The 15,087-nt window shown below is 48.0% G+C and overlaps 1 protein-coding gene across 6 annotated transcripts in view; it reads left to right on the top strand.

Annotated features, from left to right (window-relative positions):
* Positions 1-6,955, top strand: part of fnip1 (folliculin interacting protein 1) — a 151,283-nt gene extending 144,328 nt beyond the window's left edge. For all 6 annotated transcript variants that reach the window (XM_038795933.1, XM_038795932.1, XM_038795934.1 and 3 more), the window contains 2 exons: positions 880-995; positions 4,402-6,955. In XM_038795933.1, the coding sequence (XP_038651861.1) occupies positions 880-995; positions 4,402-4,480 (195 nt within the window). In that variant the 3' untranslated portion in view covers positions 4,481-6,955. The remainder of the gene's footprint in view (positions 1-879; positions 996-4,401) is intronic.
* Positions 6,956-15,087: the final 8,132 nt, after the last annotated feature.

The raw sequence follows: 15,087 nt of genomic DNA, 5'->3' as shown, positions 1-15,087 counted from the left end.
ATTGTGTGTAGAGAGAATTTGCGGAAAATGTTGAAGAGCGGTTTAAGTGAACGTTAGCAGCAAGGATGAGCAGCTTCTCAATAAGATAAAAGAACAGAAATGATTTTTATTAAAGTAAGTGTGGAGGTGCAGAAAGGTGGGTAAACAACAGAGGTCCTCAGAGGAACAATTTGGAAGTAAAGGAATCGTTTATAAATTTAAAAAGATCCTGGAAAATGTATGAGTAGGCCTAGACAGGACCCGTGGGTGTGTGGCATACCTCAACAAGGGTATTTGCAAATATGGTGTAAGAAGTAGACAGATTGGAGCATCTATGGTGAATAGAAAATAGTTGCTGATTGTAATTCAGAGTTAAAGTATCACTTATTAGGGAGAGGTTCTAGGTGTGGAAGAGGCTTGTTTGCAGAGAGCAAGCAATGTGCAAGGTAATACTGTGTTAGAGGAACAGAACAACATGTGATGACTCAGCAGTGAGGAGGTTTGAGAAATGATTCTAGAATTCCGTTTGCTCCTCACTGCCTTTCTTACAGCACAGCATGAATTGTACCAGTAAACCTTTTACCTCCACTGTGGTCCCCAAGTAAGATGAACTTTAAATACTGCTTGACAGCACTAAGAACTGAATTGAACATGTTGAAGCTCGTTTTGCATAGTCTCAATTAGTAGAAAATAATTTTGTTCCGTTACATCTGCTTTGGATTTGAATCCAGATAAAAAGGAGAGGCTGACCCCTCAGTTATTGTATATTTCAGTATGGCAGAAGATGGAATAACAATTTACCTTCACAATTATTGGTTCAGATGATGAAATTATCTTTGATTTTTCTTACACACAATATATTGAACTGATTGTGTTTTTTCTTTAATTTCTTTCATTTAGTGTATAATGCACCTTGAAGATCGACTGCAGGAGTTGTATTTCAAAAGCAAGATGTTGTCAGAATATCTTAAGGGCCAAATGAGAGTACATGTCAAGGAATTGGGCATGGTATTGGGGTAAGGAGTTCCGATCTGTGTCCTGTCCAAATCAATCCATGAATAACATAGCTAAATGTGTAATGTTGCAGTGTGCACTTTGTTGAAGTGCTGCTTTAGAGCTTTGAAATATTGCTTCACACCGACAGTTACCCAGTTCCTAATTCTAGATCTGCTGCCTTTGGGAATGGAAAGATGGTGGTGTCATCACTCCAGCTCACGTTTATACTTGCCTAATGATGAAAGCAAAGGCCAAAGAGCAGGTCATCACCCTGACCAATTCAAAATCATTTCCCCCTTGTTTTATTTTTCTTTTGCCCTGCAAACATTGATTCATGCTGGGGTCTGAGAACATGGTGCCGTGTATTTCTGGTACCTTAAGATTCTTACCTGTATGTCTGTGTTCACAAAGGCACATTCCAGCAGTTAATGTTAATGTAAAGATTGCATCCCTATTTCTGCCTGGCAAAAGCTGAATTCTAGACCCCTTCTGGAGGAATAACCCTGAAGAGTACCACACCATACAGTGTTTTGAATGATATTGTTTCACTTTCTCTGCAGTTATCACGATTCAGCCAGCTCTCTGGGATGTTCTTGCTTTATATGCTTAAAAGTATTTCCAAGTTTCTTTTGCAAGCTTACAAAAATACTTGGAAACTTTTCTTTCTCTTGTATTTTCTCTGTTTCCCTCTACAAAAGGGTACAATTCTATGGCACTGATTGCCCACAGTAAATTGCTAAAATTATGACTTTATTTTTGAGTCTTGACTTGGCGCATCAAGTCCATTCAGTTGCAGGTAGCTACAGTCTCAACAGTTGTGTATTTTATGGATTTGGTGATCTGCAACTATATAGTGTCCATCCTTAATTGCCTGGTGTGGAGATGCCGGCGTTGGACTGGGGTGAGCACAGTAAGAAGTCTTACAACACCAGGTTAAAGTCCAACAGGTTTGTTTCGGATCACTAGCATTCGGATCACTGCTCCTTCCTCGGATGAATGAAGTCTTTCCAGGTCCAGAGGGAGCAACTGGAGAGAGGGATAATCACAGGCTAAGGAGATGTGAATTGTCTCAAGCCAGGACAGTTGGTAGGATTTTGCAAGCCCAGGCCAGATAGTGGGGGGTGAAGGTAACGCGACATGAATCCAAGGTCCCAATTGAGGCCGTATTCATGTGTGCAGAACTTGGCTATAAGCTTCTGCTTGGCGATTCTACGGTGTCACGCGTCCTAAAGGCCGCCTTGGAGAACGCTTACCCGAAGATCAGAGGCTGAATGCCCTTGACTGCTGAAATGTTCCCCGACTGGAAGGGAACATTCCTGCCTCGCGATTTGTCACTTCTCCAGCTTCCACCCTAAACACATTAAAGAAGCCATCCCCTATGGACAAGCCCTCCGAATACACAGGATCTAGTCAGATGAGGAGGAGCATAACAGACATCTGCAGACGCTGAAAGATGCCCTCATATGAACGGGATATGGATCTCGACTCATCGATCGACAGTTCCAATGCGCCACAGCCAAAATCCGCACCGACCTCCTCAGAAGACAAACACGGGACACAACCGACAGAGTATCCTTCGTCGTCCAGTACTTCCCCGGAGCGTGGAAACTACGACATCTTCTTCGCAGCCTTCAACACTTCATCGATGAAGGCGAACATCTTTCCAAGGTCATCCGCACACCCCACTTCTTGCCTTCAAACAACCGCACAACCTCAAAGAAACCATTGCTTGCAGCAAGCTACCCAGCCTTCAGAACAGCGACCACGACACCACACGACCCTGCCATGGCTATCTCTGCAAGACGTGCCAGATCATCGACATGGATACCACCATTACACGCGAGAACACCACCCACCTGGTACATGGTACATACTCGTGCGACTCGGCCAATGTTGTCTACCTCATACGCTACAGGAATGGATGTCCCGAAGCATGGTACATTAGCGAGACCATGCAGACATTTCAAAAATGGATGAACGGACATCACGCGACCAGCGCCAGCCTGGAATGTTCCCTTCCAGTCGGGGAACGCTTTAGCAGTGAAGGGCATTCAGCCTCTGACCTTCGGATAAGCGTTCTCCAAGGCGGCCTTCACGGCGTGCGACAACACAGAATCGCCGAGCAAAAACTTGTAGTCAATTTCCGCACACGTGTACGGCTCAACTGGGGCCTTGGATTCATGTCACATTACATTCACCCCTCCCCATTGTCTGGCCTGTGCTTGTGAAATCCTACCAACTGTCCTGGCTTGGGACAATTCACACCTCTTTAACCTGTGATTATCCCTCTCTCCAGTCTCTCCATCTGGACCTGTAAAGACTTCATTACCTGCAAAGACTTTTTTTTATAAGTAATTTTAATTCAAATTTTATCCCAGCAAAGAAAAACAGTAACCACCCTCCTCCAAATACAAAAACAATAAATTAACAAGAAAAAGAAATAGGCGTAGAACCATGAAAACAAACCCCCGTAACACCAGCCTCCCCGGACAGGTGCCGGAATGTGGCGACTAGGGGCTTTTCACAGTAACTTCATTGAAGCCTACTCGTGACAATAAGCGATTTACATTTTTTCATTTTCAACTTCCCGTCAAGGAAGAGGTCCCCCATCCGCCTGATACCTGCCCTGAGCCAGCTCAAAAACCCTCCATCTATCCTCCCTGGTACAAACCGGTGGTTCCCCCATATCGGGGACCAAACTGAGGCCTTCACTTCCCCCCCTATGCCGCCTCCACTGCCCCCAGATTTTGAGGGTAGCCACCACTACCGGGCGCGTAGAGTACCTTGCCAGGAGGAGCGGCAACGGCGCCGTCACCAGTGCCTCTAAGCTCGTGCCCACACAGGACGCCGCTTCCATCCTCTTCCATGCGGCTCCCTCCCCCTCCATCACCCACCTCCGAATCATTGCCACGTTCGCAGTCCAGTAATACCCACACAGGTTAGGCAGCGGCAATCCACCCACTTCCCTACCTCACGCCAGAAATACCCTCCTCACCCTCTGGGTCTTCTGCGCCCACACAAACCCCGTAATACTCCTGCTGACCCTCCGAAAGAAAGCCTTCGGGATCATGATGGGTAAGCCCTGAAAGAGGAACAGAAACCTCGGGAGCACCATCATCTTAACCGACTGGACCCTGCCCGCTAGGGAGAGTGGCAACACATCCCACCTCCTGAAATCCTCCTCCATCTGCTCCACCAGCCTCCTAAAACTGATTCAAAAACTGATTTCTATAAAACATTGGGTAGACCCAACTTCTTATTATGAACACCAGCATATTCTGTAAGAAATAACTTACCTGCTGTCAGTTGTTACAGATTTTCTTTGAAAATGCACCTATCAGTAAAAATGTAACTAGCAGCAGCATGGTGTGCTTTGCTTTACAGAACTCTAATTTGAAACTACTGCTTCTGTTTCTCCTACCTTAGGATTGAATCCAGTGACCTGCCCTTGCTGGCAGCTATAGCAAGCACTCATTCACCGTATGTGGCCCAGATACTGCTTTGAATTGCTCAATTGCCAAGTCATGTAAAGAATTGCAAGGGAAATGACTGGAAGACAGCACCAAATTCTCTACATTCTCCAAGTTTTGCCATTCTTGTCTGAAGTGACAAAGCATCTGTGTTTTAGCTGCATGGAAATGCTATACACATAATCATGATTGGGGGGTGGAAAAAGAGGCTCTGTTTCAGAGCAAAACAGTCACCTTTCTCAACACTTTATGCTGACTGCAGTCAAACCAACAAAGAAGAATTTTGGATTAGGAGACCAAAAGGGAAAGTGAAATATTCTTTTTCAGAGTACGAGTGTTTGAATAGCCACTATTTGAAATCAAGAGCATGAAATTGCTGTTTTGTCTTCTAATTAATCTAGAACCATGACCTTGCACATTTGGAAACTTTTTGACTTCAGGGAAGTCAGACTAACCTCTCCTGTTCTTACTGAACCTGAAAATATATTTACGTGTTTTTATTTTTTTGTACTCTTATGGACAGAGTATTTGGAAAGAAAATGTTTTGTACGTTTACTTTTACAAAAGCCCTATTAAGAATAAATTCAAAAATGTCTGTTTTAATGTTTCTGAAATACATTGATATAACTGACAGAGTTAAACAGTGCTAATCATTACCTTTGAATTGGTCAAATCATTATCTATGATTGCTGTTGCTATCATTTGAGCATTGAAACAATGGATACATGGGGATATAGCCGATTAAAATCATATAGGAAAGCATCAGCCAAGGGTGCAGTGCATTCATTTGTTTCTATCAGTAACAGTTCTTCAGTCAGCAGATCTGACCCCAATCTATCATTCAAAAAAAAATGTTTTTAATAGGGATGGGAAATCAATTCAGTACTGTACTACCTCAGTTAATGCTGTACCAAGGGTTTTATTCTGCTCCCAGTTCTGTTTCTTGAATTCCAACTTGGCTTAGTTTTGTTTTTTGCGCTTCTCTGATTTTATGCATGGCATTCAGCTGAAGGTGCTGAATGTAATAGTGTTATTGGGCACTGGAGCGTCACAATAATGAGTGAGCCTGATGACAGTGGAAACATTGGGGATGGTTGGGGCGGAAATTCTGCTTCTCTGGTGAGAACAGAACATTGATATTTTAACATGTGATTCAGGCTGTGGATGGTTGAATATGTGCCTTGCAAAGGACATTGTGATGAGACAATCTGATAGCTTTATTCTGTTGCCCACATCTAGTACATAATCAATGATAATGTTTTTTTTTTACTTTTTAAATCCCCAGTTTGGCACTAGAGTTGAGGCCTCAATAGAATGTTGGGATATGATTTGGTAGGCTGCAACGGCTGCCTTGAAGTTCAGTCTTCCACCAATGCTACAAGTAAACCTTTTCCGGAGCAAAGGTTGGAGTAAGAGGGAAATTTAGGCAAAGAACCAAAGTAAATGTAATCTAGTAAAATTAACCATCCGCCTCTGAAAACTAAAATCTGGTACAGATTTATGAAAAGTTTTTAATAAGGAATTTTATTTATGTCTATGCTAGTGGGCACAGTGCATCCTTGTCTGGTCGGCTATGGGTTAGTTTTGTTTTTCCTCCATATCTCTGCAATGTTCACAGTAAGTTGAGTATCCTAGCTGCAGCCATTTGGAGAGCAGTAAAAGCATGATGTTTCTTGCAGTATTGTCAGGAGCCTGATTTCCAGTTACCCCTTTGCTGTCTTAGTCAAGGAATAATGTGTAGAATATAAGAGAAGGTGGGAGGATGGGAGTAAGAGTGAATTAAAAATTAGTGTCTTGGTTTCACAGGTACAATGTTGCTGAAGTACAGTAGTAATTATCTTTAATCTACTGCTTGGAGTTTATTCTGTTATGTATTCAAGCCAGCTGCAGTATGAATTGATTTTGGTGCTCATTACTTCAATCACAGCCTTGATCATAGGGAATATAAGATGAGAGGCATTGGCTAACATTAAACACCTGATATGAATTTATTTTGGTTGAGGTAATGATGTGCAAGATGCAAGGTACAGTTTCTTTTTTAAAAACTCAAATCTGAGTGTTTACTTTAATAAGGGATATTTGGATTTTCTGGGAGTGATGCTAATGATCTTGTCTTTTACTCTAGTCAAAGACAGTACTCTTGTATAAACACAACTTCTCTTGCACTTTTTCATTTAATGCGTCATGGTTTTAAAGTCTTAAGGGAGATTTTGTGTAACTTTTCAAAATAACTTTATTACAAGTTAATTTCTAAATAATTGCAACAATGAATGCTGAGTTTAAGACCATTGTACACCGAAAGATATCATTGTATTTAATATGTTGTCAATTGTAATGTCTTTTACAGTATTTTTTTTTATTTATTTGACTCAAATGGAAGTTATTGGCTAAATAGTACAAGACATCCAGGCATTTTGTAAATACTTTCCCTCAGTGTGCACTATATAATATTTCCCATTTGTTACTTTTTGAGAATTTTTTTCTGCAATAAATGTGTAAAAGAAAATAAATTGTCTCATCATTTGGCATAATATCAGTTTAATGGCGGACGTTTATTATCGTATTAACCCCAATATAATTTTACAAAAGTTATTATTCATGGGAGAGACAGGTGGATATTGAACTTCTTCCAGAGTGAATGACCTAACTGTTAAAAATAATATTCCGTTCTCACCTTCCATGCCAGAGGCAGTGTTGAGCACTCCAATTTAAGAATAGCATTTCAAAGTTCAGTTTTTTTTCTGCATTCCATGAAGTTCGCTGAAATGTGGGAACTCGATTCGAATAAGGCATAGTTTTTAATAAATTTTAGGAAACATCTATACAAATCATCAGGGTTCATGGAATTTGGAACACTTGGCAGGAAAAATGCATGCGATTGGAAGTGTAAGTTAACTGGAGTGAAGCTGCCTAATTTTAAAAGGGCACCTTCTTCTGGACGAAGGTATATTTCACTCCCTCCACCACTGGCAAACAGCGGCAGCAGTGTGTATCACCTACAAATGCACTGAAGGAAACCACCAAGGCTCCTTCGGAGCACCTTCCAAACCCATGATTACTACCATCAAGAAGGACAAAAGCAGCTGACACATGAGAACACCGCCATCTGAGGTTTCCCTCCAAGTAGCTCACCATCCTGGCTTGGAAATATATCACCGTTCCTTCACTGTCGCTGGGTCAAAATCTTGGAACTCCCTCCCTAACAACACTGGGTTTATCGTCAACACTGTGACTGCAGCAGTTCAAGACTGCAGCTCATCACCACCATCTCGCGGGCAATTGGGGAAGTGCAAAAATAAAACTGGCCGAGCTGGCAACGCCCACATCCTTTAAATGACTTTTATAAGATTCACGTTTCCCACTCCAGCCATCCCAGGCTTATCAACATCAAGGTAATGTTCATCTTGTTGATTATATATGACACTTCTGATACTGATTATATTATCTTTATATACGGGGCTTTTGTTCTTAACTATAAATTGAAATTAATTAATTTGCAAACCTGCCAATTTTTACTAGCTAAGAAAATTTTGGTCACCCTTGTCCTCTGAATTTAAACTTGCTACAAATTAAGTTGAAACCGTACTAATTATATTTGAAGTTTTTACAGCTGACAATCTGAGCCAGATTTCAACTTCATGTGAGAACTAATTGTACGTACTGTACATCCTCTTCTGAAGTAGCTGTTACAAAGATTAAGTCTACCTTGGACATTATCTTTGGCACTGTGCTATTGGTTAGTCCTGTGTGAGAAGCTTAAATTCGGAAGTATGCTGAAGTGCCTGTTATCTAATAATCACATTTGGGAACCCAAAATGTAATTTCATAGAACATACTGTGCAGAAGAGATACTCTGAGATTAAGAAAATGAATAAATGCTGCACTTGTTAATTTGTTACATTCAGCCCATCAAGTCAGCACCTACCCACGTAAGCCCTCACTTCCACCCTATCCCCGTAACCCAATAACCCCTCCTAACCTTTATGGTCACTAAGGACAATTTATCATGGCCAATCCACCTAACCTGCACATCTTTGGACTGTGGGAGGAAACCAGAGCACCCGGAGGAAACCCACGCAGCCACTGGGAGAACGTGCTCTGCACAGATAGTGACCCAGTAGGGAATCGAACCTGGGACCCTGGCACTGTGAAGCCACAGTGCTGTCCACTTGTGCTACTGTGCTGCCCCTTTAAAAAAAAATACTCTACAGAAATTATTGGTTATTTTCGCTGCCTCATTCACCATTATTAATTCTGTCTGTAATTAACACACATTTGTCTTTGCGCAAATCTATCAAAGCTTTTACAGTCAGATTTTATGTTTCTCACTAGTTTTTTTTCTCATTTCGGTTTCATCTTTCTTCATCAGTATCTTGGTTCACTTTTGCTAAATACTAAAAAGCTCCCAATCCTCGGGCTTGCTGCTTTTTTGGTTGCTTTATGAGCCTCTTCCTTTGATTAATGCTAACTTTAACTTCTCTGGTTAGTCACGGTTACATCTCTATTCCTGTTCTTTAAAGGAATATACACTTATTGTAAATCATGTGTTAATTCCTTAAATGATAGGAACCTTTTAATGAACAGAACTGGGGAAACTTGCTCTTTTATGCGTCACTATTCTTTACAAAGATTAGTAACATGAGACCAGACAAAAGCTATTCATTTATTTTAGAAACAGCGAGTGATTTTGTTCAGAATAACAATTATAAAGAAATGTCACCCTGGTTTAACCAACCACAAAACTCTGAGATTAAGAAAATGAATAAATGCTGCACTTGTTAACTTGTTACTGCTTAGTCTTCTGATCTTAGCATTGAGCTTCACAATTGAGTTTGTCGTCACTCGGCTATGCTTCTTCCTCAGACCCAATTTACTCGCAGATTATCTCAGTTAATGGGAAGGTCCTTCTGATGCTTTATCCAATCAATAGTCACATCAGTAGCCTTGTCAATAAAAGCTTCCCTGCTGTCCCCTAAAACGGGATTTAAGTTTGAATAAAGCACCAGCCATTCTAAGTGAATAGAGGTCTTCCAGGCCTGAGACCTGGGATGAGATCTGTGAATTTCATTGCTTCAGTTTGGGATCAACATTCATCTGTGACATGACATAAATTGGCTCTTGTCATTGTGCACCGAAAAACGACATGCATTATTTTTAAAAGCTGTCCAAATTCATTTTTTCTGTAAAATATATTTTAACTTTGTCCTTCCCAAATCCTTTCCACGCAAGACAAAATTACTTCATTTTAAATTGTTTTTCTTTAGGTGCCATGTTTTCCAACGTAAGTGACCATGGCTCTCAAACTTTCACGGGAATTGGCAATCGTGGCTAAATGAGCACTTCACACATGCTAAGTGGATTCCCGTAGGTGGGAGGGCCATGTAGCACGTGGGAGTAATTGCCTAGCATCCCATTCACATGCTTGAACACTGCAGGAGGCAACACCACACACAACATCCGAACACCCAGGGGATGGGACACAGCTCCGGGGATATGTCCACGGCCGGAGGGTGGGTGAGCACCATGGGGAAGAGGAGGGATGGCGGGGATGTCTGAAGAGATGGACAAAGGGGCCGGAGGTCAGCCTGCATTGCGGAAGAACGTGACAGAGGCGTCCATGGTTGTGCAAAAAGGTGTTTAATGTGCTGTACAATACCTCACTCCCACTGGTGCTGCCCCCTCCCCGATGCCCTCAGTGGGCCTGGCCCTCCTAGCTCTCCCACTCCGTCTAGGTGTTTCCCCAGGATGCACATCTGAGGTGGAGGCTGCCAGCTGCCTCCTTGTCCCGTGGCCCCGGCGGGCTTCTTCTGGGGCCGGAGGGCCCCGGCCTACTTGTCGGACGCACGTGCACAGCCCTATCCCGTATTCCAGGCGCAGCCTCATCAGAGAGGTCGAACTCTGGGGAGCTGGTGGCCACCGTCGCCACTCCATGGGGCACGTCTGGCTTGGCAGTCAGCGTCCCCTCCTCCCAGTCGGTGCCCATAGGACCCTGGGATCTAACATGGGATGAAGGGGCAGCTGGTATGAGCCCTGGCTGCCCCTGCAACATCTGGCTCTGCCAGCCCTGCCGGTTCACCATTGTCCGCACCATTGTGTCAACGCCATGAGCAATGCTTGAATTGCATTGAATTGCAGTGACTGGGACAAGCTCCGCAGCACCTCCCATCTGAGACCCGGACATGTCCTGCAGAACCTCTTCAAAATCAGACTGGTACTGGGTGACGAATCGGGCATTTTGCCAAGATGCTCGGACATGGCCTTCACCGACTGCGCGACGCCTTGGACACTTTCACGAATGGTGCCGACGTCGTGCTCCAGGCTCTCCAGTGCGATTGCCACCCTAACAGTGTTGGCCTCGGTGCCATTCATTGCCGTCACCATCTCCTATGCCTGTAGCCTCTGGAACTCCTCCAATCAGCTTTGGATATGCTACGTGCTGGGAGGGGGCGGGGTCTTCTTCTCCCGCGCGGGGGAGGGTGGACTGGTTGATGGGCACTATGGAGGAGGGGCAGTCCCACGTTGGGAGGAGCCGAAAGTAGGGCGGGAGCCGCCGGGGTCAGCAGAAGATAGCTGGCTCACGGGAGTGCTGTAGAGGGGGGGGGGCACGGCTAGGAGGGGTCCTAGCCTGGGTGGGGGAGAGGAGGGGGGGGTTACCGGGTTGCTGCTGAAACGGTCAGGAAGGAGCTGGAGGACGCAGGGGGGGGGGAGGTGCCGCCGTGGGAAACTGGCAGAGCGTGGGACGCTGGCCGGGGGTGGGTAAGGGAGGGGGTATGGCTAACTGGCAGGGGAAGGGGGCAGGGAGCCCTCGGATCCGGCTGATAACCTGGAATGTGAGGGGGCTGAATGGGCCGGTCAAGAGGGCCCGAGTAGTTGCGCACCTGAAGGGACTGGAGGCGGTTGTGGCCATGCTCCAGGAGACACACCTGAGAGTGGTGGACCAGGTCCGGCTGAGAAAGGGGTGGGTGGGCCAGGTATTCCACTCGGCTGGACGAGAAGAGGAAGGGGGTGGCGATACTGGTGGAGAAGAAGGTGTCGTTTAAGGCGTTGAAGGTGGTGGCTGACATTGGCGGGAGGTACGTGATGGTGAGTGGCAAGCTGCAGGGGGAGCGGGTAGTGTTGGTGAATGTTTATGTCCCAAATTGAGACGACGCGGGGTTCATGCGGCGTATGCTGGGCCGCATTCCGGACCTGGAGGTGGGGGGCCTGATCATGGGGGGAGACTTTAACACTGTGCTGGATCCCCCATTGGATCGATCCAAGTCCCGGACGGGTAGGAGGTCGGCGGCGGCTAAGGTGCTGAGGGGATTTATGGACCAGATGGGGGGGGGGGGGGGGGGGTGGGCCCTTGTGGGCCCTTGTGGGCCCTTGTGGGCCCTTGTGGGCCCTTGTGGGCCCTTGGGGGCTTGCGAGGCCAAGGGCCAGGGAGTACTCGTTTTTCTCCCATGTACATAAGGCCTACTCGAGGATTGACTTTTTTGTCCTGAGCAGGGGGCTGGTGTTGAGGGTGGAGGAAGTGGAATACTCCGCCATTGCCATTTCGGATCATGCCCCGCACTGGATGGACCTCGGGCTGGGGGAAGAGAGGGACCAACGTCCGCTCTGGCGCATGGAGGTGGGCTGCTGGCGGAGGAGGAGGTGGCCGGGAGGGTCCGGGGGTGTATTGTGAGATACCTCGAGGCCAATGATAACGGGGAGGTTCGGGTGGGGACGGTCTGGGAGGCATTGAAGGCGGTGATGAGGGGGGAATTGATCTCCATCCGAACCCATTGGGAGAGGGGGGAGCAGAGGGAGAGACTGATAGGGGAGATGGTGCAGGTGGATAGGAGATATGCGGAGGCCCCAGAGGAGGGATTGCTGGGGGAGAGGCGTAGCCTTCAGGCCAGATTTGACCTACTGATGACCAGAAAGGCGGAAGCCCAGTGGAGGAAAGCACAGGGGGCGGTGTATGAACACGGGGAGAAGGCGAGCAGGATGCTGGCGCACCAGCTCCGGAAGCGAGACGCGGCCAGGGAGATTGGGGGAGTGAGGGATAGTGCCGGGAAGGTGGTGCGGAGGGGGGTAGAGGTCAATGGGGTCTTCAGGGACTTTTATGGGGAACTGTACCGGTCTGAGCCCCCGGTGGAGGAGGGTGGAATGGGGCGCTTCCTGGACAGGTTGCGTTTCCCGAGGGTGGAAGAGGAGCGGGTGGAGGGACTAGGGGCGCCGATCGAGTTGGAGGAGGTTGTCAAAGGGATAGGGAGCATGCAGTCGGAGAAGGCGCCGGGGCCGGACGGGTTTCCGGCGGAATTCTATAAAAAGTATTTGGACCTGTTTGGCCCCCTGTTGGTCCGGACCTTTAACGAGGCAAGGGAGGGGGGGCTCTGCCCCCAACTATGTCACGGGCGCTGATTTCCTTGATCCTGAAGCGGGACAAGGACCCTCTGCAGTGTGGATCATATAGGCCGATTTCGTTGCTGAACGCCGACGCTCAGCTGCTGGCAAAGATCCTGGCCACTAGAATAGATGATTGTGTGCCGGGGGTCATACATGAGGGCTAGACGGGGTTTGTGAAGGGAAGGCAGCTGAACACAAATGTGCGAAGACTCCTCAATGTCATTATGATGCCGGCGGTGGAAGGGGAGGCGGAGATAGTGGTGGCGTTGGACGCGGAGAAGGCCTTCGATAGGGTGGAGTGGGAGTACTTGTGGGAGGTGTTGGAGAGGTTTGGGTTTGGGGAGGGGTTTATTCGGTGGGTGAGGCTGCTCTACGAGGCCCCGATGGCAAGTGTAGCCACGAATAGGAGGAGGTCGGAGTACTTTCGGCTGCATCGGGGGACGATGTCTCCCTTGCTCTTCACGTTGGCAATTGAGCCCCTGGCCATGGCATTGAGGGAGTCAGGGAACTGGAGGGGCATGGTGCGGGGGGGGAGGAGCATCGAGTGTCACTGTACGCAGACGTCCTGCTGCTGTATGTGATGGACCCGGTGGGGGGATGCCGGGGGTGATGAGGATCCTTGGGGAATTCGGGGGTTTCTCGGGGTATAAGCTGAACCTGGGCAAGAGCGAGGTGTTTGTGGTGCATCTGCGGGATCAAGAGGAGGGGATTGGTAGGCTCCCACTGAAGCAAGCAGGGAAGAGCTTCAGGTACCTAGGCGTCCAGGTGGCTGGGAGTTGGGGGGCCCTGCACAAGCTCAACCTCACAAGGTTGGTGGAGCAGATGGAGGAGGAGTTTAAGAGGTGGGATATGTTACCGCTGTCACTGGCGGGGAGGGTGCAGTCCGTCAAGATGACGGTGCTCCCGAGGTTTTTTTTTTTTGGTTTTTTTTGTTCTTGTTCCAGTGCCTCCCCATCTTTATCCCAAAGGCCTTTTTCAGGAGGGTCAACAGCAGTATCACGGGATTTGTGCGGGCGCATGGGACTCCAAGGGTTCGAAGAGTGTTCCTGGAACGAGGCAGGGATGGGGGGGCTGGCATTGCCCAACCTCTGTGGGTACTACTGGGCGGCCAACGCAGCGATGGTGCGTAAGTGGGTAATGGGCGAGGAGGGGGCAGAGTGGAAGAGGATGGAGGCGGCGTCTTGTGTGGGCACGAGCCTGGGAGCGCTAGTAACGGCGCTGTGCCGCTCCCTCCAACGAGGTATACCACGAGCCCGGTGGTGGCGGCTACCCTCAAAATTTGGGGGCAATGGAGACGGCACAGAGGAGAAATGGGGGGCTCGATGGAGGCCCCGATACGGGGGAACCATCGGTTCGTCCCAGGGAGCATTGATGGCAGATTCCGGGGCTGTCACAGGGCAGGGGTTAGGAGGTTGAGGGACCTGTTTGTGGAGGGGAGGTTCGCGAGCTTGGGGGAGTTAGAGGGGAAGTTTGGGCTCCCCCCGGGGAACATGTTTAGGTACATCCAGGTGAGGGCGTTTGCCAGGCAGCAGGTGGAGGGGTTCCCCTTGCTGCCTCCACGGGGTTGCGGGATAGGGTGCTCTCGGGGCTGTGGGTCGGAGGAGGGAGGATCTCGGACATATACCGGGTGATGCAGGAGGTGGACGAGGCCTCGGTGGAGGAACTGAAGGGTAAATGGGAAGAGGAGCTGGGTGAGGAGATTGAGGAGGGAACATGGGCGGATGCCCTGGAGAGAGTGAATTCCTCCTCTTCCTGTGCGAGGCGTAGCCTCATACAGTTCAAGGTGCTACATAGGGCTCACATGACCGGGACGAGGATGAGTAGGTTTTTCGGGGGCGAAGACAGGTGTGCTAGGTGCTCGGGGAGCCCAGCGAACCACGCCCATATGTTTTGGGCGTGCCCAGCGTTGGGGGAGTTTTGGAAGGGGGTAGCAAAGACGGTGTTGAGGGTGGTGGGATCCAGGGTCGAGCCAGGCTGGGGACTCGCAATTTTTGGGGTGGCAGTGGAGCCGGGAGTGCAGGAGGCAATAGAGGCCGGGGTCCTGGCCTTTGCGTCCCTAGTAGCCCGGCAGAGGATCTTGCTCCAGTGGAAGGATGCGAGGCCCCCAAGCGTGGAGGCCTGGGGATCTCGGATATGGCAGGGTTCATTAAATTGGAGAGGGTGAAATTTGCCCTGAGGGGATCAGTACAAGGGTTTTTCAGGTGGTGGCAGCCCTTTCTGGACTTCCTGGCGGAACGGTAGGGAAATAGGCCGACAGCAGCAGCAACCC

The sequence above is a fragment of the Scyliorhinus canicula genome, chromosome 4 (genome assembly GCF_902713615.1).
Source record: "Scyliorhinus canicula chromosome 4, sScyCan1.1, whole genome shotgun sequence".
Lineage (NCBI taxonomy): Eukaryota > Metazoa > Chordata > Chondrichthyes > Carcharhiniformes > Scyliorhinidae > Scyliorhinus > Scyliorhinus canicula.
The sequence above is the reverse complement of the archived record's forward strand: the minus strand, read 5'-3'. Positions and strand labels throughout refer to the sequence as shown.